Genomic DNA, 24,436 nt, shown 5'->3' on the forward strand with positions numbered 1-24,436 from the left:
TATTTTCAAATTGCTGGTTCAGTAAATGTACATACTGGAATACAAAGAAACCACTTTATGGCTTATAGCCCCCCCCTCCTCCTCTCTCTCCTTTTTAGGATGGTCTTATTTTGTAGCCCAAGTTGGCCTTGAACTCATGATCTTTTTTCCTCAGCGTCTCTGGTGCTGGGATTACACATGCACTGCTACACTCAACCTTCGTGAGTTTCTGAGTACGTATGTGCATGCTACTGCTCTGTTATTTTTTGGGAATACACACTGTCAATCAAAAATGTCTAAGTTTCTTACATAATTACACAGAAACATAAATTTGAGGAGTAAATAGGTTTATTGAAAGAAAAAAATTGTAAATATATCTTAATTCAAAAATGTGAGCATCAGCCACTTTGAGATCTCTTCTGCTTCAATTAAAAGGTTTTAAGTATATAACTGCGTCATGGTCAGGAAAAGCTTGCCTCTCTGTCTTTTTTTTTTTTTTTTGTACTACTGGAATAAATGTAGGGCCTTGTGCATGCAATGCAAGCACTCTAACACTAAGCTAGACCCCTAGCCTAGGAAAAAGCTTTCAGTGATCAGAGGTTTTGCTTGGTGATGAGAATGGAGTTAACAGAAAACCAAGCAGACCATATTTGTGCTGAAATGTATATACTTTCAGAGTGCCCTGTGTCACACACTTAAGTAATATACACACAGGAAGTAGACACACAGAATAGACTTTTGGCAGACTAAAAAAGCCCTGAAATATCTATGGGGCTGGGAGGTAAACTGAGGCAATGCATTTCTGGAACATGTTACTATGATACAGTTCCGCCCATCTCAGTGATATCACGGGAGCCCAATGGCTACCCATTGGTTTTCTATGCTTCCATAAAGAACGGACCAACGTGATAGAGAGTCCTCAGGCTGTCTGAAAATCATCTTACTGCTGCTCATTTAGAGTCATGGAGTATACTTGAAAAGTTCAACAATGACATATTTGTAGGATTTTAGTTACTTTAGTTGCATCAAAAATCTCATATATATAAATAGATGTTTGCTAATAGAAAACTAAACAACTTTTTGATATTTCAATGAGCAAAGGAGGGAATATGCTAAAACTGGTAACAACATTATTACTATTACTATTATACATAATACTGAATTGAGTTGGTGAGGCAGGATGAGAAACATATAAGGCCGGGTTACAGTGTTCCTGTACTCTTGACAACCTCTCAGCTAACCAATGGCCATCTGCTTTTTTGTCATGTTCAACTTATAGTCTCTGATAATGATGGGTCAGAATAGAAAGAGCCATGAACACTCATATACAATGACCTCTCTGCGTTGCCAGTGGGTATTCTTTAACAACAATGATACATGAGGAACGTTTTAGCAGTCACTACGACAGTTGCTATGGAAAAGCTGTAAATCTGCATGAAATGTCACAATTTCAATCCCTAAAAGGAGACAGGTTGGTGAATGCAGATATTTTAACCTACTAAGTAAAATGTCCATGTCACAAGGAAAAATGCCAAGGTATTACAGTACATATGTCTTTCCCAGTCCATTTGGTCTTCACAAATGTGTGTAGTTACACAAAACTTGTTGCCTTTTCCCAAAGAGCACAATACTGCTATGTACTGGTACTCAAGTTTGGTCCATGGAACTTGTTCTCACCGGTGTGGCTATTGGAATGTGAACGGTCTGTATTCTCAGTGTTTACCACAAACCCAGCGAAGCTGATGATCTGTCTGCAGGTCAGTGAGTTCTTCAATAGTTCTCCAGCTACACTGGCAGGCATACGCCCGTGCTCCTTTCTTCTCGATCAGCTTTGTTTTGAGTTTGTGGAATTCTGGCATGTTGTTTCTGTGGTGAAACAGACAGGCTTAAGCATAGTGTCCGTGTTTAGTGTTTAATAATGCAAAAGAAAAAAAATGTTCTGTTTAGTTAGTTTCCTGCAGCCTCTTCGACTAAAACTCAGGACTCACAAGAACCTGATCTATTTACACCAGCAGCAGGAGACATCCTTAGGTGTCTGTTTCTGACAGTGTTTCTCTGACTTGTTAATGGCAATCTTCTAGAAGTGACTGTTCTGAAGACCTACTGATGTCACCAGTCTGAGATGACAGTTATGGGAACAGAATGGGAGGCGAGGAGGCTCACTCCTACCTCAGATACTCACTTGTGCCACAGAGGCCTATGCAAGTGGCAGAAAGGCAGTGAGTTTTTAATGCATTAGCTGTAGCACACTTCTATTACTGGGAAAACGAGTGTGTTAGTTCTCTAAGATAAACTCAGGTTTTCTTTCATTTGTATAAATGATCTGCTTATTTATTCTATCAGCAACAAAATACCTATCCTAAAGTATAAATGATGTAAAAAATTAACAAAGTAATGGGTAAGACAATCATTAAAATGATAACCATTGGGTTTGCTTGCATTATACTGATATAGAAGTTACTATGAGTTTAGTAACTAAACGAAAATCAATTATAATCTTTATGACTTATCTTTAGAAAATAAAACTAGATATTCTAAAAGTAAAATGCTGGGAAAACAAAACAAACAAACAAACAAACAAAAAAACAAAACAAGCCGGGTGGTGGTGGCGTACGCCTTTAATCCTAGCATTTGGGAGGCAGAAGCAGGCGGATTTCTGAGTTCGAGGCCAGCCTGGTCTACAGAGTGAGTTCCAGGACAGCCAGGGCTACACAGAGAAACCCTGTCTCAAAAAACAAAGCAAAACAAAACAAACAAAACAAAACAAAACAAAACAAAGCAAAGAGAAACAGTGAAATTTGGTGTATATGTTAAAGAGGTGTGATGCCCAAGATCCATTACTTATTGGTATCTTCAGAAGGCAGTTTCCAAAGTGCCCTCTAGTGGTCAATGTGTATCACATTCTCTATTGCAGTGTGCAAATTCAGGCACCTTTAGATGGTGAGAACTTACAAAACCCTAGAGTTTCTGGGCAACTATCTGAGTTTAGGAAAGTGGCACCCTGGCCATTAATGACCTATCTAGGGTTATGGAGAACTGGGAAAAGAATACGATAATCTAGTTTATTAGAATAAAAAATGAGCCCAGAAAAACGAAGTTAATGAAAGAAGGTAATACACCCTTTATTCAACCTGCTAAATTCAGTATTTTCCTAAACTTAGCAATTGCTATTTGACTGACTAGATATTTTAGAAATAGGAATCATGAATATCAGGTGAATCAATAGAACCTTTAAAGAAATTTTTTTAAGGAGCACTTATTTTAAAAGCTTAGAAAATAAATTCGGCCATTATTTTCTTTTAAGGAGAACATATAATTTAATAGACAAATACAAGAATTTTAGTAAGCTATATAGATAGGTTGCTCAGTAAATCTAGCTTATGTTTCCTTTACAAAGGTCTATAGTATGTGAAAGTTATCACATGTTTATTCCTGACTTGTAAAATAACACAGTGAAGCAACTGTACAGCATCCACAGAACCAGGACACACCTGACACCACACAGCACACATGCTTGCTATGCTCTGTGGAACATCTGACGAACTATGAAACCTTCTATTCACTAACCACCCTGCTTTCCCACAGGGAGTCAGTCCCTGGGTTCTTTGTGTTTCATCTACTCTCTACTCTTTAATTTCAGCAGACCACATTCTAACTCTAAAAATGGGACCATTTTTAGATGAGGCATCTTCATTTTCCTAGTGAGCACTCATGACCCTACCAAGTGTCTTACTGCTCCCTCTCTGACACAGAGGAGGTGCCAATGTTCAACATAGAGAACTAACAGACTCGTTTTCCCAGTAACATTAAGTGTGCTACAGCTAATGCATTAGAAGCCCACTGCCTTTCCGCCACTTGCATAGGCCTCTGTGGCACAAGTGAGTATCTGAGGTAGGAGTGAGCCTCCTCGCCTCCCATTCTGTTCCCTTATCTGTCATCTCGGACTAGTGACATCAGTAGGTCTTCACAACAGTCACTTCTAGAAGACTGCTATTAACAAGTATCTCTTCCTGCATCAACTCCTTTCTCATCAGTATTCAGAGCCCTTCTGTTCAAATAGCCCTGACGTATCTATCCTTCCCTTTAACATATAAGCCCAGAACATTTTAACAAAACAGCTGCTAATCGGCATTGGCTTCTTCCAAGCTGCCCTCTGGGAAAATAACATCCGATCTCATGGCTTCAACTGTGAATCCTCCTGGATCTTCAGAGAGCTTTAATAGTCTGTGGAACCCAATGTCTAGTTTCTTCCTTTAAAAGGGTACTAGCACTGTGTGAATCAAGAAGCCTAGTAAGACATCCTAAAATGCTAACTGCCTCTTGCATTCCACAGCCAGAATTATGTCTAAAATATCTCTCTGGTTCATCTGCTTCTTTCTGCCTTTCTTATTGCTGTGATTCATAACATTTTATTCCTGGATTACTGTAACACTCCTTCATTAATTCTTATAATTCTCCACTGGCCTGCTTCCCTGATATGGCAGTCTGTTACCCTTTAAAAGCCGAGAGTGGAATTGAGTGGTTGTAAACCTAGCACCCAGAAAACAGGCAGGAAGATGCTACAAGTTCAAGGACAGCTTGGTCTGCTAAGTAGGTTCCAGGTCAGCCAGAGCTATACTTACTGTTAGAATTAAAATCTGAATAGGCCTCTCTCTAAATTAAAAGCATTCAACTGGGAGCCCAACATTGAAAGGACTAAATTTAAGCTCCTTACTACTGCCATCCTAAGCCTTTTTGAAAGTTGTTTTTGAGACGGTTTCTCAGTGTAGTCCTGGAAATCCTGGAAACCGCTCTGTAGACCAGGCTGGCCTTGAACTCAAGAGATCCACCTGCCTCTGCCTCTACCTCCCAAGTGCTAGGATTAACAGTATGTGCCACTGTTGCCCAGGTTTTCTCAGGCCCTTTTAACTTGTCTATACTACTTCAGCTCTTGTCATCTCTTGCTCTTGTTCAAAGTACTTCTGACTCTCCACTCATGCCATCTGACTTCACTTTTCTCAATGTCTTTAAAATTACTCCTTAAGTGCTAGAAACGTAACTCCATTCAGAATTCTTGACTAGCATGCATGAGGTCCTGATTCAAATTCCACCTCAGAATAACCAGGCCTTTCTGGGTGCTGGAGGTGAAGCGTATCCACCTTCTCTTTCCTCTAGCTCTACCACCACATTCAGTGTGATATTCTCTACGCTGTCTCCCTTTCAGAACTGTGCGTCCTAGAGCAGGAACTGGATGCTCTTCACCTTCTGAGCCCAGTTTCTAAGAGTGGCCAACAAGGTGTTGAAGAAAGCCAATTGGATAAAGAAATGCTAAGGACTTACATGAAACAGATGCATCAGTCACTTGCATCTTGGTTGAGATAGCCATATTCCTTATTGTTAATCTCCTGTCTTTTAAACATATTCTTATGTATCTCCAGGGCTCAGCTTGTATTTTTCACTGATTTACTTAATAACCACTAATTTAGTTTTAACAGTGTAATAATTCTAGTAATCACTAATTTTGGTAAACTATATCCTAAAATGAGACTATCAACCATCTACAGGAAACTAACTGGTGCCTTTTTTCTCTTGTAATAAGATCTGGTCTTGAACTCACTGTCCTCAGTTTCCAGTGTGGACCACCACATCTGCCATTCTGGAAGACAGAGACTCTGTATGTTTCTCATGTACCAAGTCAATCACTTACACACTTAGTCTGTACCTGTGCTTGCTACTGTTTCCATGTTATACACATCTCACTATCTAGTCTCACTAGCTAGTCTTATAAAAATTCATGTCTATGTTGGTGAATTATGAGAATTGCTTAGTCACTTTGTTAGATTAACCATGAGATAGTGAATAGTAAAACACAAACCAAACCCAAAAACCAAAAAACGGAACCAAACCAAAAACCAAAAACCAAAAACCAAAAACCAAAAACCAAAAACCAAACCAACCAACCAACCAACCAACCAACCAACCAACCAAATAAAACCCAAAGGGGTCTGAAATTTAAAGTTAATTTTCCAACTGTGAGAGTAAAAATGGTTGAAGCTGAGAGTAGGTGGTTGAACTTAGGATTTTGGCACTACAGTAGACGATTTTTGGTTAGGACTGTGAAACTTCTGCAATAATATTTTTCCATGTGTCTGCTTATTTTCTGTTGTATACACACAAGTGCACAAGTGAGTTTCAAACAGAGTGATGATTGAAGAAGGCAGGATGCATGATGAAGTACACTTGGAAGGACAGGCAGGGTTTGGGGAGAGAAATGGGGTAAGATGTATCAGGAGACGGAACCTGCAAATGAGGTACCAAAGACTGTGGCGCAGCTAAAATGAAGGTGGAGCCCACTGTGGGAAGACAAGGTTGAAGAGAAGTTGAATAATGGAGGGCCTTGAAGATGACATCTGAATGCAGAAGAAGCCTGGGCAGGATAACACCATCCTCAGAGCTCTGCTGTGATAGTGAGTGAGGATGTGAAGAATGGTCTGAACAAGGAGGTCCTGGGCTACTTCTGTATTCTCACTCAGAAACATATCCTTATGCAGCTGACAGCAAACAGATTCAAAGAGATGAGGAGGGTGAGAGTCAGAGACCACGTGACTGGGCAAGTAGACCAATAAACAAAACACACAAACACCCAAGGAATGAAAAGCCCTTGGTAATTTTTCACAGGGTGAAACTCTTCAGAAACATACCTGAAGAACAGATAATCACATGACTTGTCCCACATATAGTCATTGTAGCTCACTATCCGGAAGTCACAGGCTACGCAACGCAGTCGGTCACATGCTCTGCTCAGAGAGAAAGAAATATGTATTAGAGATGATTGCTGTTTAAATACGAAAATATAGCAACATGCTCCAGATAACTGAATAAGTAACAGAAAGATACAGATTAATCAACTGTAACTGTTTGTACTCAAGGACTGTTTATATGTTCAAGCTTTCTGGTTAGATGTGGTAGTGCACTCCTTTAATCCCAGCACTTGGGAAATAGCACTGTGATTTCAAAGCCAGCCTGATCTTTATAGTGAGTTCTAAGCCAGCCACGGCTACACAGTAAGACTCTGTCTCAAAAGAAACAAAACCAAAAAGACAACAAAAAAGCTTCCAGGTTAATTTTCATATCTATCTTATAAAGGTCTTGCATAATACCTGCACATATACAAATATAAGTGAGTAATATATGGTCATGAAATGAAGAGCGGATTGGCAGATGAAGAATGTGAAACGCTTCACTGAAACCAAACTCTCTTCCATAAACTGCTTCAGTGCTGGATCCATCACTTGCTGTTTCCAAAATACCTGGCATCAGTGCTGCATTTGCCCATTCCAAAAAAGCTGCTGAGAACCTGTGTGCTTGTGATGCTTAGATCCCAGTGACAGACTGACTAAACAGTATTCACTGTAGATGACTTATTAGTATGTTAGCAGATCAAAGGTGCTTTGAATGAAATAGCAGATTCGGGTAAGGAAATTAGGAGTACTGGGGGGAGCGGGCTTGGAATTCTGAATAGGGCAGCCTGGACTGGTCTCATTGAGCAGTTTCTTTAAAACGACTACGGGTTATTTGAGGGAGGAGAAGATCACACTTGTATAGTGATGGTAAAGATGCAATGAAGAGCGAGATTGTGTGGTTATGCTGGAGAGTGAGGATCAGGGCCTGTCTAAGGAGATGAAGCGATAAGCAGCTCTCCTGAAGGCACTATGAAGTAGAGGTGTATGTGTGTGAACATGGTGACTCTAAGAAAAGTGATACTATACACAAGTTTAAAAGAGGGATGAATCTTTGCTGCAGCAACAGAAACAGAAACCTCCATTATTTGGAATATTTAATAAAGAGATTCAACAGATACATTTAATAAAAACAAAAAGCTGATGAGATGTTAAGACGCACACACAGGGAAAAGGAGAAGAGAGGAGAGGAGAGGAGAGGAGAGGAGAGGAGAGGAGAGGAGAGGAGAGGAGAGGAGAGAGGGAGAGAGACCATACAAGCATGAGCACACACATAGTAATAGGGTAGAAAACCCAATAGTCAACTGCTTTAACCCTACACACAAAGTACTTACAAGGACAACAAAGTGAATAAACAAGATAATCTCCATGGGACTAGGGAGGCAGTACAGACACTGGCTCTGAATACAAAGTGCTTTAGTCAAGTAATTTCTTTCAGACTCAATTTTTCTTTATATATTTTCCAATTTTGCTTTTGCTCTTTTTGATAGTGTTGTTTCAATATATTTTACTAATATATTTTTTCCAGTAATATTTCTGCAACAAATAAAATAAAACAAGCCCATTAGTAAATTTTTCCTTTCAAAATTCAAATATAGGCTAGGCAAGGTAGCACATGCTTCTAATCCCAGTACTTTTAGGATGGAGGCAGAAGGATCATCACTGGCTACATAGTGAGTTCAAGGCCAGCCTGGACCATCTCAAACTTCAGATATCTAACTTCAAAACTGGAATACTGGGAAACTTATGCTCTCAAAGTTTCCTTGAGAATGAATGTTTAATAATTCTAAAAGTATTAATCACAATAATAACTAAACATTTACAATGTTTCATAAGCATTATCTTTTAAACTGTTAGTGATTGGTGAAGTTGTCAGTTCCTGGGGAATGTCAACTCAGTTGCATTCATAACACTTGAATCAGGTTCGGAATGTAAGTCAGGAAATACAAATGATGGTTCCCAAGGCTCCCATAACTTGTGTTCTTATGCAGATGTAGTTTATTACATGCTCACAACAGAGTGCTAAATTTAATACCTTAATACACATGTACAATTTGGCTGAATTATTGCTATTATGGGAACCATAATTTAGATTTTTATGACATTTTGTATGTAAAATCTCAACCATTATGCTAGATGTAGTTTTAAATTTAATTTAAAATTTAGTATTTATCAAATCTATGCACACTACTATATTTTCTTACAAACACTGTCCTATGAGAAAACTAAAACCAATGTGCAACTAAGAAATCATTCTGCTGCTGATCCACTCTGTTAGTCATAACTAATGCCGGCAGTGGGCTAATTCAGCCTTGCAAGTAATTCACAAATACGTTAACAGTAAACTTGACTGACTTGAAAGGATGCCTCAGTTTAATTTACCCCATTTGTTAATGACCATGTTCCCACTACTATTCCATCTCCTTTCCACCAACTGGGCAAAAAACTTTAATCTTTACATTCTAAACAGTTCACATCACCCCTACAGAGGAGCTTAATCCAGGAGTCCAAATGCATAGAAAAAATGAGCATAACGCAGCTGACTTCCTTTATGCTTGGAACATAAAAATTAGTAATTAGGACCTCTGAATATTCTTCTCAGGACTATCTAATTTATGTACCTGATTCCTCACCTTATGATAAGGTCATGTTTCAACAAACCCCTCTTAAGTTAAAACTGTGTAACATACATAATCTATCAAACATCACAATACAAAGCAGATACTGGTTGCTAGCCTTGTGACTGGGTGGCTCACTGTCCCTGACCAGCATCCAATACATAATGCTAATCTGGGAAAGGATGATAAAATTTAAAAATTGAAATATTGTGTGTTAGTCACATCCGAGCTACTATAAGTCAAATATGTGTTAGCATAAAATAAAATCATGATTCCAATGAAGAATAAACTAAGTTTTTCCCTATAAAATATGGAGGGACTATATTAAGGAGGATACTTAAATATTTATCCAACTGATAAGCAGAACTGACTATTTTATGGATTTTTATGGCGGGAATGCCCAAAATACCAGTTCCATATAATCAGACTCTGCAGTTCTTAGTTAAAGTCCATCAGATCTACACAGTAGGCTAGAAAGTCTTGATACTTGGACAGTTTCAAAATAATAGTGGCTGGCTAGGTATGGTGTCACAAGCCTGTAATCTTAGTACTTAAGAGGTAGAGCTAGGAGTATCATGAGTTCAAAGTCACCCTACATTATATAGTGAGTTGAGGATAGCCTGGGCCATATCTTCCATTAAAATAAAGACCAAAGCAGCAGCTTCAGCAGTGAAAGAAGGTAAGAGTCTTTCTTTTCACAGGGTGGAAAATGGCAATGGCACATAGGAAATCAAGTTACCAATTTGAACCCTTGCTTTGTAACAATGTATGTATCCATTGACCCTGGATATACCACCTGGGAGGTTTTTTGTATGTTTGGTTTGTTGTTTCTTGGTCTGAGGCTAGGTGGAGAAACAGGATTTTGCTAGGTAGCTGTGGCTGGCCTGGTCTTCCTATGGGGTTCAGGGTGCCCACAGACTTGTGGCAAGCCTCCTGCCTCCCACTCTCAAGTGCTGGAGTTATAGGCATGAGCTAATAGGCCAGGCTATCTGCAAGTCATTCTTTTTATTCATCCTTTTATTTATTTAATTTTTATATGTGTATGTGTGTAGATGTCAGAGGAGAAGCTCCAGGAATTGGTTCCCTCCTTCAACCATGTGGGTCATGATGCATGGCTGCAATACATTTTCATTCATTAGCCACTTTGCTGGCTTTCTGGAAGTTGTTATTAACTTTCTTATGTAGCAAGACCATTTACTCTTCAAATTCTTTCAATCTTATATTCCTTAGAACCATTCACACCCAAGTCATGGCTACCTTTCTCTTTTCCCTAGACTGTGATTACTATAACTCTAACGACTCATCTGGCATCCCCTTCTACATTAATCCCCAGATTCCAAGTCATCCTGCAGTCCACGTGACTTTTTTTTTTTTTTTTTCTTATGGTGCTGTGAAAGGTTTCATGATATCCGAAAAAAGTATGTTTGGTTTTTATAGGCAAGAACACTGAGCAAAGCTTTAGAATAGTCCTTAAGGGTTGACGTGGGGCACAGGAATGCTATAATCAGAGCTCCTCTTCAGGCTCTGCATGTAGTCATTTACCTTTCTACCTGCTTCCTTACTGGGCACTTTGTTTTGATCAGCTAGCACATGCTCTGGATGTGCATTCAAAGCATTTAAAAGAAGAAGTTAAAATGGAATGAGGAAATGAATCTGTAGTGTGAGTAAAGCACATAAGGCAAGGGGGGCATGCATTAGGAAGGAGCACCACTCTAGACAGGGGACAAATGCTAAGGTGCTCAGGCAGGAAAATGTACACGTGTTCTAGTGTAAACAGCACATGCCTCAGGGGAAGGAGCTAGAGGAAAGGAGACCAAGCTCTTGAGCGTGGACAGTCGGAGGTTTAAAATTGAAGTGGACAACTCTGCTGGATGTGTATGAGGTTCAGAGACGCTGCAAGTGGATGATAGCAGAAATTGCTGCTGTCGTTCCTGGGAACTTGACAGAAGTCACCTTAGAGGTGTCATAGCTCTGAAATGACTGAGTCCAATGGGATTGACCTAGGTAATTGAGGACAGACAGCAAGACTATAGCTGCCTCTAAGACCAGTTTGCATCTTCAATTCTTTGCTGAGTTAGGCCTCAGGACATGGTGATTCAACTGCCTCCAGTTCTTATATTCAGAAGGCAACAGCCAGTTTTCAAGGCTCCCAATTTCACTTTGGGCTTTGCCTTTCTGGTCTCCAAGAATCCAAGCTGGTACTACCAATCCCCCAGCAGTGTCTATTTTGGCCCACTTCTATTATTTAATATTACAACTCTCCAGAAATGTGCTCAATAAACAATAACATAATATAGTCTTTTCTTCTTAAAAATGAGCATAAATAAAAAAGTATTTAGGAACTGGGGAAAAGATGAGAATAATGTAGGTAACTGGACCTCTGCTAACAACAGACCCAAGAGCAGCACAGCACAGTAGTACAACAACTTGTTACACTTTTCTCCCAAACCGTGAAAATGGTAATGGAATGTACTAGAAGTGATATGGTATGAATAGACTGTTACAGAATCAACAATATAAACTAAAATAAAATGAATTAAAAAAACAAGAAGTGATATGGGTTTGCAGTGAGTGGTATCATGACTCTTAAGACTGCCTAAAAAGAACTGAACAAGAGAGCAGGGTCTTGAAGGGTGAGGGAAGAGAGAAGAAATGACAGGTTTCCATTTTAGAAACATGTAAAGTCAAGAGACTATACTAAAGAACTCTGGTTAATGAAGACCTTCAGCCTCTTATATTTTCTGGCCACATCAGTGAGGCAAAGGCATCACATCTGACACAGCTGCATTTACCCATGCAAGCCATTCTTTCCATAACTTGGAAGAAAGCACTCTCCTGGTGCTCTGTAAAAACCTGGGTGGGGCTCAGAAAAAGGCATCAAGTCAATGAACAATACATATCCAACATTATAGCTTTTTTTCCCTTTTTAAATACAGGTCTTGCTGTGTGGCTCACTGGCCTGGTCTTGAATTTGTAGCCATCATCCAGCCCTAGACTCCCATGTGCTAGGATTGCAGGCATCTGCCACCTGCACAGCTCAGCCTTTTAACAGTTACCTCCCAAGAATACTAAATGAGTCAACAAAGCATCTTTAGACTGTTTAATACAACACACAGCTCCCAGCTCTCATTATAAAGCAGACTGATGTCAAGGCATCCCAGTAAGAAAGTACACTACATTTCCCACATCCTACCTCTGTGAAGTACTTGTTCCAATCCCACATGGAACGGCGCTCCCACTGAGATACACTGGACTGCAACTAGACATGTTCAGCAGATGGAGAAAAATGAAATTACAATAACAACAAAAAAAGAAACATGAGAAGTTAGTTTGGTCTTGATGAGTCTATGTTCTTGTGATCATATTATATGCTTTCCTAGCAAGCCAACTATTTCAAGGAGGAGATATTTATCACTCTCTATAGGATACAACCTGCATCAGGAACACTCAAGGAGTTAAAATGAGTCACAGAAAAATGTGTGCCAATAATGTAAGGAATAAAGTAAACACTAAAGCATGTAACAGATCATTAATTTTGAGAAACCATTCACACTTTTTTTAACAGAGCAGAAAATTATTTACAATAGCAATAATTCCTATTTAATTTCCTTTACACTAAAAGGGTCATAGATCCTAAACACACTCCAGATATTGCTAGTGGTCTCTTGTCTGAAAGCCAACCAGGGCTTTGTTCTTCAATGTCACTGCTGTTGAAATGGTAACAGAATCTACTAGCCTATCCTTAAGGCATTTACCTACTCTGTGTACAATTCCCAAAGCAATCTCAGCTTACCTTTTACTGAGGCCTTGAATGGGAGCTCTGACAGATGTGTTACTTGAAGATTTAGATTTAAATTTTTGCTAAACAAAGAAGCAAACAAAAACAAAAGGACAAAGGCTTAGAGAACTGTAACTCTCTATCTTATAATAGTAATATTTTAAAATGACATAAATAAGACATTTGGTGATATCCTGTCTGGAAACCCAAAACAGTGATCAAAACCTTTTGATGGCAGGAGGAAGGAGAGATCCCTGAGGAATTTGCAAATTACAGTGTTTTCAGCCCAAGAAATTGATCTGCTGCTGTTCTGCATGCTATGATTTAGAGTTACTTTATACCTCTTCAGTTAATACCAGGATTCAGTGATTTAATGTGAAGGGCCTGCTATTTAAAACTTCATTCTGGAGAAATTTAATTGAGAAGGGGAAAAAAAACCCAGGCTCATTTTTAAAGGCCATGAATGGTACTCATCTAAACTAAAAATTAATTCCTGGGTAACTTCAGGATTATTAATTTTGACCAAATATAATGGTATAAAGCAATTTATGACCATGGAAAATGTTGAGCTACCTAGTCATAACCACACAGTAGTTCCTATAGGTTCTAATAACATCACCATCATTAGTAAGCATTTATTAAGTGTTAACTGGTATAAAGTATCAAACATCATAAACCAACCACATACTAGGACCACCGCCAGCAAAAGGAAGCTAGACAGGGAAAGGGCATTTAAAACTACGCACAGGCATGCCTTCAGTTCACCTAGTGCTCGAGGAAGTTTAAAAGGCAAAAATATTTCATTTATCATTTCTCTTAATTTTTATTTGATGTTAAATAGGAAAGTATTTTGATGCATGTGTAAAAACTTCAATAATGCACATAAGAACTTTTTCACTTGAGGAGCGTGTCTTTTATATTATATACAATCATAATTTCCACTTCTAGCTGGCACACCCTGCAACATTTGTTGCTGATTCCTGGGGTTTAGGAAGTTGGGATGAAGAGCAGTACTTCCAGGACACACCAGATGCCCCTCCTGACAATGTGGAAATGGCTGTTACTCGGGTTATTGCTTTCTTTATCTGATAAACATTTTATATAGACCTACTCTCTCCCTTTTCCAGCTGAAAAATCAGGACTTTAAACCTTCAGAAATATGCTAAGTTTGTTAAGACAAAAATATAGTTTATAGGTACAAATTTAAATAAGTACCTTACTGTATTTAAGAAATTTAAGCCTATGTGTAGATAGAAAGGATAGAGGTTATCTTTGTGAAGGAAGGCAGTGCAGTATGATTTGTAGAGGTCTTAAATTATATTTTCAATTTTTATTTATTTAAAAACGTCCAGTTGAACATGATGGTGTATGCCTATAATTCTACCACCCCGAAGGCTGATACAGAGGATCACTGATTCAAATTCAAGAACATCTTGCACTAAATAGTGAGACACTATTTGTGACTCAGAATCACAAAGAAGTCACTTGGAGTACCTGTACAAGCCAGAAAAGAACAAAAGGGCCATCAGGGCAGGGTAATGTCTTAATAGAGCAGGTATTAAAACAAAGGTGATATAAAAACCAGAAGTGGGAAGGCTAGAGGTAGAAAGTTCAAGCAGGTTGGCAGTGGGTGATGGGATGAGGAGGGAGGAAGGAAGGGCTAGTATGCCAATTAAAAAGTCTAGAGGGAACACAGAGCGAAGTGTTAAGGTGTTCTTAGACACTACCATGAATCTAAGTGACCGACGTGATCTGTGAGCCGACTTCTCTCACAACAGCTTTTCAAAGTCTTACTCACTGACGAGTTAACAGAAATGTACAGTTTCTAATATTTTATTCCTCCACAATTTTTAAAGTGGAATCATCTCTTTACCTGTACTTCTTAGTATTCAAAGGATCACACCCAGATGGTTACTGTGCCTTCACTTTTAAGACTAGTTTAAATACAGCTATTTAATTCTTAAATAATGTACATTTATGTGACTTACAAAAGACTTTTTGTCAAAGTTAGGCTCCTCGAATATTTCATTAATAAGACTGTCAAGATCATCTTCTTTTTTAAATGTTTCTGTTGATCTGAAAAGAAAACATGTGCACACAATAATGAACCCTCACCTGGACCTTAAGAACAGATGTACCACAAGTTTAAGTGTCACTGCTAGAGTGACAGCATAGGATGCTTTTCAGGTATGGACCTATGTAACAACCAGTAGGGCTTTGGGATTGACTTAACTGGAACAGCTGGGGAATGAGGAAATGACAGATCCACACACAGAGAGGTTGGGATCAGGTGGAGTATGTGCTCTGATAGAGACATAACATCAACGTGGAAACTCACTGCTTATTACAAACAGTATGAGGGGGAGAAGGAGGCTGCTGTTCATTGATAGTTCTGTATATGCTGGCTTTAACTAAAGATGAACTGTTTGTAAACAAGCCTGACCTGGGGAAGGCTTTGCCGTGCTATGGCTCTGAGGCACTGAGATCCTTGACATGGAAGACTTCAACTATACTCATAGAAATAAGCTGTTTGTTGAAACAAACATATAGCATATTGGTACAAAATCACGTATGTATCTTACTATTATGCAGTTAAGATATTTAAGCCAATGTATTATATTAAAGAAAAAAATGGGATGTATTTTCTAAATTATGTCAAGCACTTAGAGACTATAAAATATATAGGTTATAAATAAATTCTAATACCATAAAGGTTGAAGTCAAACAACCTATCTTTTTTTTTATCGGAGCCAAAGCTTGTGTCAGCAAATGACTCAAAAGAGAAAAAAACCCCTTCCCAAAGTCAAGATCCACTGCTACATGTCATACTAGTTCGACTACTTCAAGTTCTTCAGGGGAAGTCACCAGGTTTACTGCCACCTAGACCATTTATTTAAAACAACACTGAGTTGGGGACATAGTACACTGGTAGAGTACTTGTTTAGTATGGACAAAGTCCTGAGTTGTAATGTGCAGCCAGCATTGCCCAGCCTCCTGCCACTGCTCCAAAAAAACAAGTATTTACTGTCAGGCAGACACTGTCCTAAGGCTTTTATTACCTCCATTTTTAGGTGAAGAATGGGCACTGAGAGACCCAGAAGCTTGTACAAGGCCACACAGATAAAGGGCAGTTTACATATATGTTATGGGACAACTGTTCCTATAGTTGTTATGTTGTGGACTCTGTCACTCAACTTCAGAAATTCACTGGACAATTTTATGGATTGTTTTAGAAGATTTTTTTTTTTTGGTTCAAATTCTTTAGAAGTGTATTTACTCTGAAATCCTAACATTAGGAATGTATCTCTGATACCAAATGGTTGATAGAATGACTTCCAGGCTTTGCCTCCTTGGGTGCCCCTTCTCTCACTTTTATCCTTCATGCCTTTCACTGTCTACACTGGCATTTTCCTTTGTTTTAGAACTATGCTAAAGACTTCCTCTAAACAAACAACTACTACTACTTCCATCACTGTATAAACTTGTCCTTGAAGCTGCCACTCATTCTTACAACTGGAATAGCCTACATCCGTCATTTAGTATCAGTAACACCCACGGTTTCCTCAATCTTACTGACATTTGGGGTCAGATAAGTCCTGTATATTGAGAGAAGGCACTATTGGACTTTCTAGGCTATTTTACCGGTTTCCTATCTACCTGACAGATGCCTACAGTTTACTTTTTTCCAGTTATGATAACCAAAAGAACTTCTCTTGTCATTGCAAAATCATCACTAGTCTAGAAATGCTGACCTAGTTGAAAAGATTTAATTTCTCTGAATGTCAATACTTTACCTATTAAAACAGTATCTTTCAAATTGTTTTCAGGCATAATGTTCTATCTCTGGCTTCATTTCTACATCTGTTGACTACAGTGAGTTCTTACCTCAAATTATTACTTTCAGGCTTCTCAGTTCCAACCCTGGGTGGCCTAGCACCCAAAGATGAGTCTGCCTCTGTGTCTGGGATTAACAGTGTGTCCCATTGGGCCCCAACAATAGGGATGCTCTCATGAGATCCCTCCTTTGGTTTTGATGACAGACTGTCTACGCTCTTTTCTCATATAATTCAAGAAGTTCAAGAGGCAGGTGCATTTTTTTTTTTCAAGACATAGTTTCTCTTTGTAGCCTTGGCTCTCCTGAAAATCACTCTGTAGATCAGGCTTACTTTGATACAGATGAATTCTTAAGATGATGATGATTATTTAGTTTTAAAACCTGGTCTTACTAAATTACTCAGCTGAGCCTCAAACTCAATCTTAGACCAATGCTATCAGGCCCACCTAGATTTGGTGAATGAAGAGATAACACCATTCACCTCATTGGGTGATAGGAGCAACCCATTTTGAGGACTTAGCACAGAGAAAAGACTAGGTAAACATTAGCTGTTATTATTACAGCTATCATCTAGGAGGTGGTATTATCTTTATCATCCTGGACTGTTTTATTACTATTGCAGTATTTCGTTCAACCCATGCTGGTCTTTAAAAGAACACACAACCATTGATGTTTTTTTTTTTTTTATCATTTTGAATACTTCAACAAATTGCATACATTTACCATTTATATTACAGCCATTTCTGGTATCCAGATGTAGTATGGCCACTTATTGTATTATTTACAAAGCTATCACTTGAGTCAATTTCAGCATTTTCATTCGTAAAAGATAAAGGTTAAGCCATGCAGTCAGCAGGTAGTCTGTTAAAAAACTCATAAAAGGTTTCCTTTGCCTCAGTGCAAAACTTTAGTGATGACATTCCATACCAGAAAGGAACTGTATTTAAAACTTGGCTTAGGGTATTTGTTGATGCCTTTTGCACAACTTCTAACCGTTGTGCCTGACAAAAAGTTTGAACACAAACGATAGCAGTTCGGATTCACTTTAGGTATTATAAATGTGCCTGGGCGGGTGAGGATGGGGAGCATTTGGATGGATTCTAGCAGTACAGAAACAGGCACGAAAGACCACATGGCTGGGGAAGAGCCGCATAAATGGCCATCCCTTCAGTGTAGAGTTGCCTGCTCCAAGACAGTCTCAGCTTCTTTATGCTGATTCCAAGATGAAAAGGCCTGACAAATTCCCTCCAGCAATAAAGGAACAAAACCAAACCGAAACAAAAAGCAAACACTGCAAAGTAATAACTTATACATTAATGGAAGACTATTTTCATAAACATTCAGCCAAATGGGGTGGTCAAGTGAAATCTGTCACTTTACTTTGTCTATTTTTATTTTTAATTTTTGGTTTTTTGAGACAGGATTTCTCTGTGTAGCCCTGGCTGTCCTGGACCTCACTCTGTAGACCAGGCTGGCTTCGAACTCAGAGACTACCTGCCTCTGCCTCCTGAGTTGAAAGGCGTGCACTCCCACTTCCAGCTAATTGTCAATTTTTTAATAAATGCTTTGAAAATTCTATTTTGAACTCTTTTAGAATCTTTTCAATGCTTCTATCGTCCCCAAATTGAATTGTTATAAACAAATGTCATGATGGTAGGTTAAGTTTGTCGAGTTACATAATACTGAGAAACCACACCGGCTCTAACCAGAGATGCAAAGCTAACACTGTGATTCTACCAGCCTTTCCCAAATGTTTTAGGCAAGTGGCAAACTTCCAAAAGATTCTAGCAGGAGTTATGGCTGATCCTAAATTCTCACTTAAAAGGATAATGCAACGATGCCTGCCTGCATTTTGTTGTTGTTCCAATCCCCAAAGATTTAAGTGTCCTTAAGTTTCGACCTGGATATAATAGGACGTTTGCTGGGTCCCTTTACTTGGAGACATGGGGAATGGCAGGCAAGTGAGCTATTTAATTCAGATACATACGATGGATACTCTCAATAATTAAATCTACTCATCTAACTCCTCGAGTTTAAACAAATCAGACAATAAAATGGAATGGTTTTCTAACAGCTGGCCTAAGGGTTGCCTGGTAACGGCTTGAGAGGCAGGCGTTTGCAGTCAAGGCACCTCAGCGATGAGAACGCTCTGGGTCTGGTCAGCTGGCCCTGTCGTGTCTCAGGGAGGGACACCCCGGATCCACGTCAGCTTAGGGCTGTCAGGTAAGGGTCTCAGCTCCCTCAGGCTCGCTCAGGGTCGGGGTCTGAGCCGTGACGGGAGGGCTGCCGAGGGCGAGGACTAAGGTGGACAGCAGCCCAGGCCGCGGCGGCGCGCGCCGGCAGAGGGCGGCTTCGGGCCCCGAGCAGGGCTGTAGCAGAACCGTCCACCCGCCCGCGTTAACCTGAGAGTCTCTTTCTCCTGGGCTCCGTTCCGGTCGCCGCTGTGCGTGCCGCCGCCGCCTTTGGGCCGCTCACCCAGGTCCAGCCTCAGGGGGTCGAGTCTGCAGAACTTGGTCTCGACTTCATCCAGAAGCTCGTCCAGGTCCTTCGCCATCTTGAACAGACTCGTCTTTCCCTCTGGAGCCTGGCTGGCGGGTGGTTTCCACGGCAACGCGAGAAACCGTCGCGCCCGCGATCGGGTCCCACAATCCTTCGCGCGTGCGCAAATTGCCGGTCGAGTCGGGGCGCGCGCGCCGCCGCAGCGCTGACGGGCGCGCACTCGCGGGGGCAGGGGGGTCCCGGCGGCCTGTGGACGTGCCGAGGTCGGCCCCCACCGATGGTTTCCGTGGGTCCTAGGTGTCCGGCGCGCTTCCCTAGGCGTCCACGCAGTCTGTGGGCCCGTCTTGCCCTTCACCTCTCGCGCTCCGCTCCGGCGCCTGACCACAAACAGCGTCGCTTTCCACCCTAACGCGACCCCAGGTCGCTTCAGCCGGCTGTGTGTTTCTCAAATTACCCCGGGAAGGTCGGGGAGAGCTGAAGATCCAAAACTATTCTGTAGCAAAAGTAATCCCACTGCCCGTAGTCGGCAGGATTCGAACCTGCGCGGGGAGACCCCAATGGATTTCTAGTCCATCGCCTTAACCACTCGGCCACGACTACTGGTGATGCTAATTTTGGCAGGGAGATTCTATGTAGACTCTGCATTGGAAGCTAATGCCGCACTAAAGCTGCTTTGGATCCGAGTAAAAGCACCGGCACTGCCGCTTAAACGAATCCGAACATTGTGGTTTGAAGAATTCTTAGAACCATTCTGTCTATCTTGTCGATTCTGTGAGCTAGAGTCGGAGGGCTAGAGAGGAGAAAGGGAGGGAAGAGAAGTGAGAGAGGGACCCGTTGACTTACTTGACTACTGATAGAGGCATTTGCAGTAGGGAGGAGGGTGGAATTGCCGGCCGGCCTCCCAGCTTCCCGCACACTTTAGTTTTTCTTTGACAAGCAGCTCCCTAGACGGTTTTCTCTCATTAGCAATTAAATTGTTATTTCTATCAGTTTATGCACGGTAAGACTGTCTGGCTAGGCTATGAAGTACTACTTTGAAAAAGAATATAAACCACGGTGCAAACCTCAAAACAAAATAGAACAAAACAAACAACCCCCCCCCGCCACACACACACACACACACACACACACACAATTTTCAATTCCTAAGCTTTTAACAGGCAGTCTTATAGCTAAATAGCCTATATAGCTTAGGCTAGCCTTAGAACTTGAGGTCTTTCCTACGTCAGCCTCTCTGGTGTCCGTTTGTAACACAAACCTAAATCACAACACCGCTTCATGAACATAGCCAGCTCACCCGGCATTTCTAAAGTAGAATTGCCTGAGAAGTCGGCACTCTGAACTCGGCAGACATCTGAGACAGGTGATTTATTAGTTTCGTTTATTTAATTTGCTCAAAATATTTTTAATTTTCCCGAGGAGCAACATGTAACGGTGTGCTATATAAAAATAGTAGGTAATAGCTCACCAGAGGCCTTTGGAAGAATGATGTTGTTGGCGATCTCTTGTTTAGTGCAACCATTACTTAAAATGAAATGATGTTAAGTTTACAGTTACAGTAAAACAAAGGTAATATATGGCACACTCTAGCTGTCTCTCTGCGAGGCCTTGTTGCTGTTGAGACTGTTTACATCATAAAATTTGTAAGAACTGTGAGTTTTGGTTTTGGGGGTTAGGCCTGGCAAACTTTTGTCACAGGGCTTCCTGAATCAACCTGTGGTCATGGCTTCCGGTTTCATGCTCCCAGGGGCCTGGGAGCTGGTTGGAGCTGTAGCCAGTTTTTCATACTCTTCATGCTCATAGCATCTCTAGTCCATGCTTGTCGGTTGTCCTGACTGCTTTCTCGATTTCTTTGCTCCCCCCTTTTTTCTCTCTTCTTTCTCAATCACATGAAGGAAACTTCTAATCCACCATTTTACCTTGGAAATCTTTTTTTTTTTAAATGGAAGACAAGGCTTTCTGAAATACGTTTTTATTAGTTTTAACGCATGTGTATGTATATGTGTGTATGGCTGTGTGTGAGTATGCGCGCTCGTGTTCAGGTGTCAGGAGCTGGAGTTATAGGCAGTGGTGAGCTGCACGGTGTGGGATTTGGAATACGACTCTGGTGTTCTGGAAGAACACCTCTACCTTGGATGTCTTCTCATCAATTTTATAATACTTAAAAAAAAAAAAGAACAAGATTGTCATAAGATTGTACCTGGAACCGACTCCAGTACATCACAGGAAGAAACCACTTGAAAGGTTGCTCTTAGGGCTGCTGAGATAGCTCAGCTGTTAGGAACTCTCGTGGCTCTTCACAAGACCTAGGTTTGATTCCCAGCCCCCATCTCTAGTGGCTTACAAACTGCTTGTAACTCCAAGTCCAGTAGGGCAAGTAATAAATAGTTGATCTCCAGTTAATAGGGCTAAATTAATTTGTGAATCCTTGCCCCAAAGTTTTGAAAACTTTCTGATATTTCCTGAAGATATGAAATATCTTGAGATGTTTCATAAAGGAGAATAGGTAAGTACCTCGCATGATCTAGTTAGCGTAGTGAAAGGAGTATGTCATTATATGTACTTAGTATTCCAAAGATGTTTCAAAGGTTCTTATTTTTTTTTCATACAGTATATTTTATCATATGAATTTCTGTCCCCCTGCAACTTCGTGTTTTTTCTTTCTCTTAAAAAAAAAAAACAAAATCAAGGACTAGAGAGATGGCTCAGCGGTTGGAAGTGCTTGCTGGTCTTTCAGAGGACCTGAATTGAGTTTCCAGCACCCACATGGCAGCTCACAGCTGTCTGCAGCTTCAGCTCCAGGGAGTCTGACACCCTCAGACAGACATGCATGCAGAACCCCTTTTGGCCAATAACCTAAACTGACGAAACCCACTCCTGGGGTTGCAGGTTTTATTTGGGGGTATATGATGTCTACTTGGTGTATTGCCTACTTCATTATATGAGGGTTCCATTTATATTGCTTTTAATATGTATATATTTTAGGAAGCTTCTATAATAGTAGATTTTCATATGGCCTTTCAAAAGGACTTTAATATTAGTTGTCCCTCTCCACATTCCTTCCTCTACCCTGCTCCCATCCAAATTCCCTGTAATCTTCCTGTTCTAGTGTCCCCTTTATCCCTTCATAACACTATACTCTCTATTCCCTTTCTGGAAAGATTCCCTTTTCCACCCTTGGTCCCTTACTGGGTGTGATGATTTGGGCAAGAATGGCTTTCATAGGCTCATGTATTTTAGTGCTTAGTCATCTGGGGTAGGACTACCTAGAAGGATTAGGAGGTGTGGCCTTGTTGGAAGAAATATGTCACTGGGGGTGTATTGAGGTTTCAGAAGCCTAAGCTGGGCCCAATGGATCTCACCTCCTGCTGCCTTCAGATCTGGATATAGAACTCTCAGCTACCATGTTTGTGTGTCATCATGCTCCCCACCATGAGGACAATGGACTAAACCTCTGAAACTATAAGGAAGCCCTAATTAAATGCTTTCTTTTTATAAGAGTTGCTATGGTCATAGTGTTTCTTGACAGCACTAGAACACTGACTGAGACATTAGAATCTGGGCTGGAGAGATGGCTCAGTGGCTAAGAGCACTGACCGCTCTTCCAGAGGTCCTAAGTTCAATTCCCAGCAACCACATGGTGGTTCATAATCATCTGTAATGGGATCCATGCCCTTTTCTGGTGTGTCTGAGGACAGCTACAGTGTACTCACATGCATGCAATGATGTAGCCTTCCAGTGGCCACAGACGAACTGGGTTGACTGAAAATGAAAAGGAGATAGAGGAGATAGAGAGGTGAAAGAAACATGGAACCAAGACAAAGCCTTCTATCAAGGCTCAAAGTTTAGTATTCAGCTCTTGTATATATAGGAAGAGGCCCACCTAACCCATCCTTTGTTTCAGCCGGATTCTGTCTCAAGTAAGTAGGTCACAAGGTCTTTCCTGCCTGCTCAAGGCTGGAGAAGGGCACACAATCAACCTTAAAAAAAGTATGCTTTAAAGACATTAGGTTCCTAAGATCTGTGGTTATGTGGATTATAGTACACATATCAAAATCTTAAAGGATGACATCAACATATAAGGTATGTGGTTTTTTTTTTGGGGGGGGGGTCTGGGTTACCTAACCAAGGATGATTTGTTTTTAGCTCCATCCATTTACTTACAAATTTCATTTTTATTAACATATAATTCTATCGTGTAAACTTTCATTATCTGTTCATCAGTTGATGGACATCTTGGCTGTTGCCAGTTTCTGGCTATTATGACTATAGCAGCAATGAGCATGGATGGACAGGTACCTCTGTAGTAAGACACAGAGATACTGTGGTGAATCTATTTTGAGCCCTTTGAACCTTCACACTGATTTTGATAGTGACTGTACCAGTTTGTATTCCCACCAGCAATGAATCAATGTGCCCCAGCAGTTGATGTAATTTATTTTAATCTTGACCATTCTGACTGTGTGTCTCAGGGTTTCCATTGCTGTGAAGAGACACCATGACCAAGGCAACTCTTATAAAGGATAGCATTTAATTGGGGCTGGCTTACAGTTTCAGAGGTTCAGTCTGTTAGCATCCTTCTGAGCTCTGCCCCACAGTTACCTGGGAACAGCCAGGCATTTTGGCTTACTATAAAAGGGGCTGTTGGCCCCATCCTTGATCTCTTACTCTCTTACTCTCTCTGTTCCTTCTCTCCCTGCCCATTCTATCCCCTCCCCCATCTCTCCATGTGTTCCTGGCCAGGCTCTCTCCTCTCCTCTCCTCTCCTCTCCTCTCCTCTCCTCTCCTCTCCTCTCCTCTCCTCTCCTCTCCTCTCCTCTCCTCTCCTCTCCTCTCCTCTCCTCTCCTCTCCTCTCCTCTCCTCTCCTCTCCTCTCCTCTCCTCTCCTCTCCTCTCCTCTCCTCTCCTCTCCTCTCCTCTCCTCTCCTCTCCTCTCCTCTCCTCTCCTCTCCTCTCCTCTCCTCTCCTCTCCTCTCCTCTCCTCTCCTCTCCTCTCCTCTCCTCTCCT

General features: G+C 40.7%; 1 protein-coding gene and 1 non-coding gene across 2 annotated transcripts; both read right to left on the reverse strand.

The window, feature by feature from the left end:
• Positions 1-309: 309 nt before the first annotated feature.
• On the reverse strand, positions 310-19,590 carry CUNH8orf37 (chromosome unknown C8orf37 homolog). Its single transcript, XM_028769785.1, has 6 exons — positions 19,332-19,590; positions 15,083-15,170; positions 13,110-13,177; positions 12,510-12,575; positions 6,660-6,755; positions 310-1,845 (listed from the first exon to the last, which is right to left on the reverse strand). Exons 1-6 carry the CDS (start codon positions 19,481-19,483, stop codon positions 1,692-1,694), a joined length of 624 nt encoding a protein of 207 aa, XP_028625618.1. The 5' UTR covers positions 19,484-19,590; the 3' UTR covers positions 310-1,691.
• A 356-nt stretch (positions 19,591-19,946) lies between these two features.
• Positions 19,947-20,028, reverse strand: Trnas-aga. Its single transcript has one exon. It is a non-coding gene; the product is annotated as a tRNA-Ser (tRNA).
• Positions 20,029-24,436: the final 4,408 nt, after the last annotated feature.

Source organism: Grammomys surdaster, unplaced genomic scaffold, assembly GCF_004785775.1.
Source record: "Grammomys surdaster isolate TR1022 unplaced genomic scaffold, NIH_TR_1.0 64, whole genome shotgun sequence".
NCBI classification, from domain to species: Eukaryota; Metazoa; Chordata; class Mammalia; order Rodentia; family Muridae; genus Grammomys; species Grammomys surdaster.

Bases quoted from the DNA above. Each gene is read 5' to 3' on its own strand.
- CUNH8orf37 (XM_028769785.1), bottom strand. From the start codon at position 19,483: ATGGCGAAGGACCTGGACGAGCTTCTGGATGAAGTCGAGACCAAGTTC. The intron at 6,756-12,509 runs GTAGGATGTGGG...CTCTCTGAGCAG, and splicing joins GGAACAAGTACTTCACAGAG to AGCATGTGACCGACTGCGTT. The intron at 1,846-6,659 runs GTATGTTTCTGA...GTTTCACCACAG, and splicing joins TGTGATTATCTGTTCTTCAG to AAACAACATGCCAGAATTCC.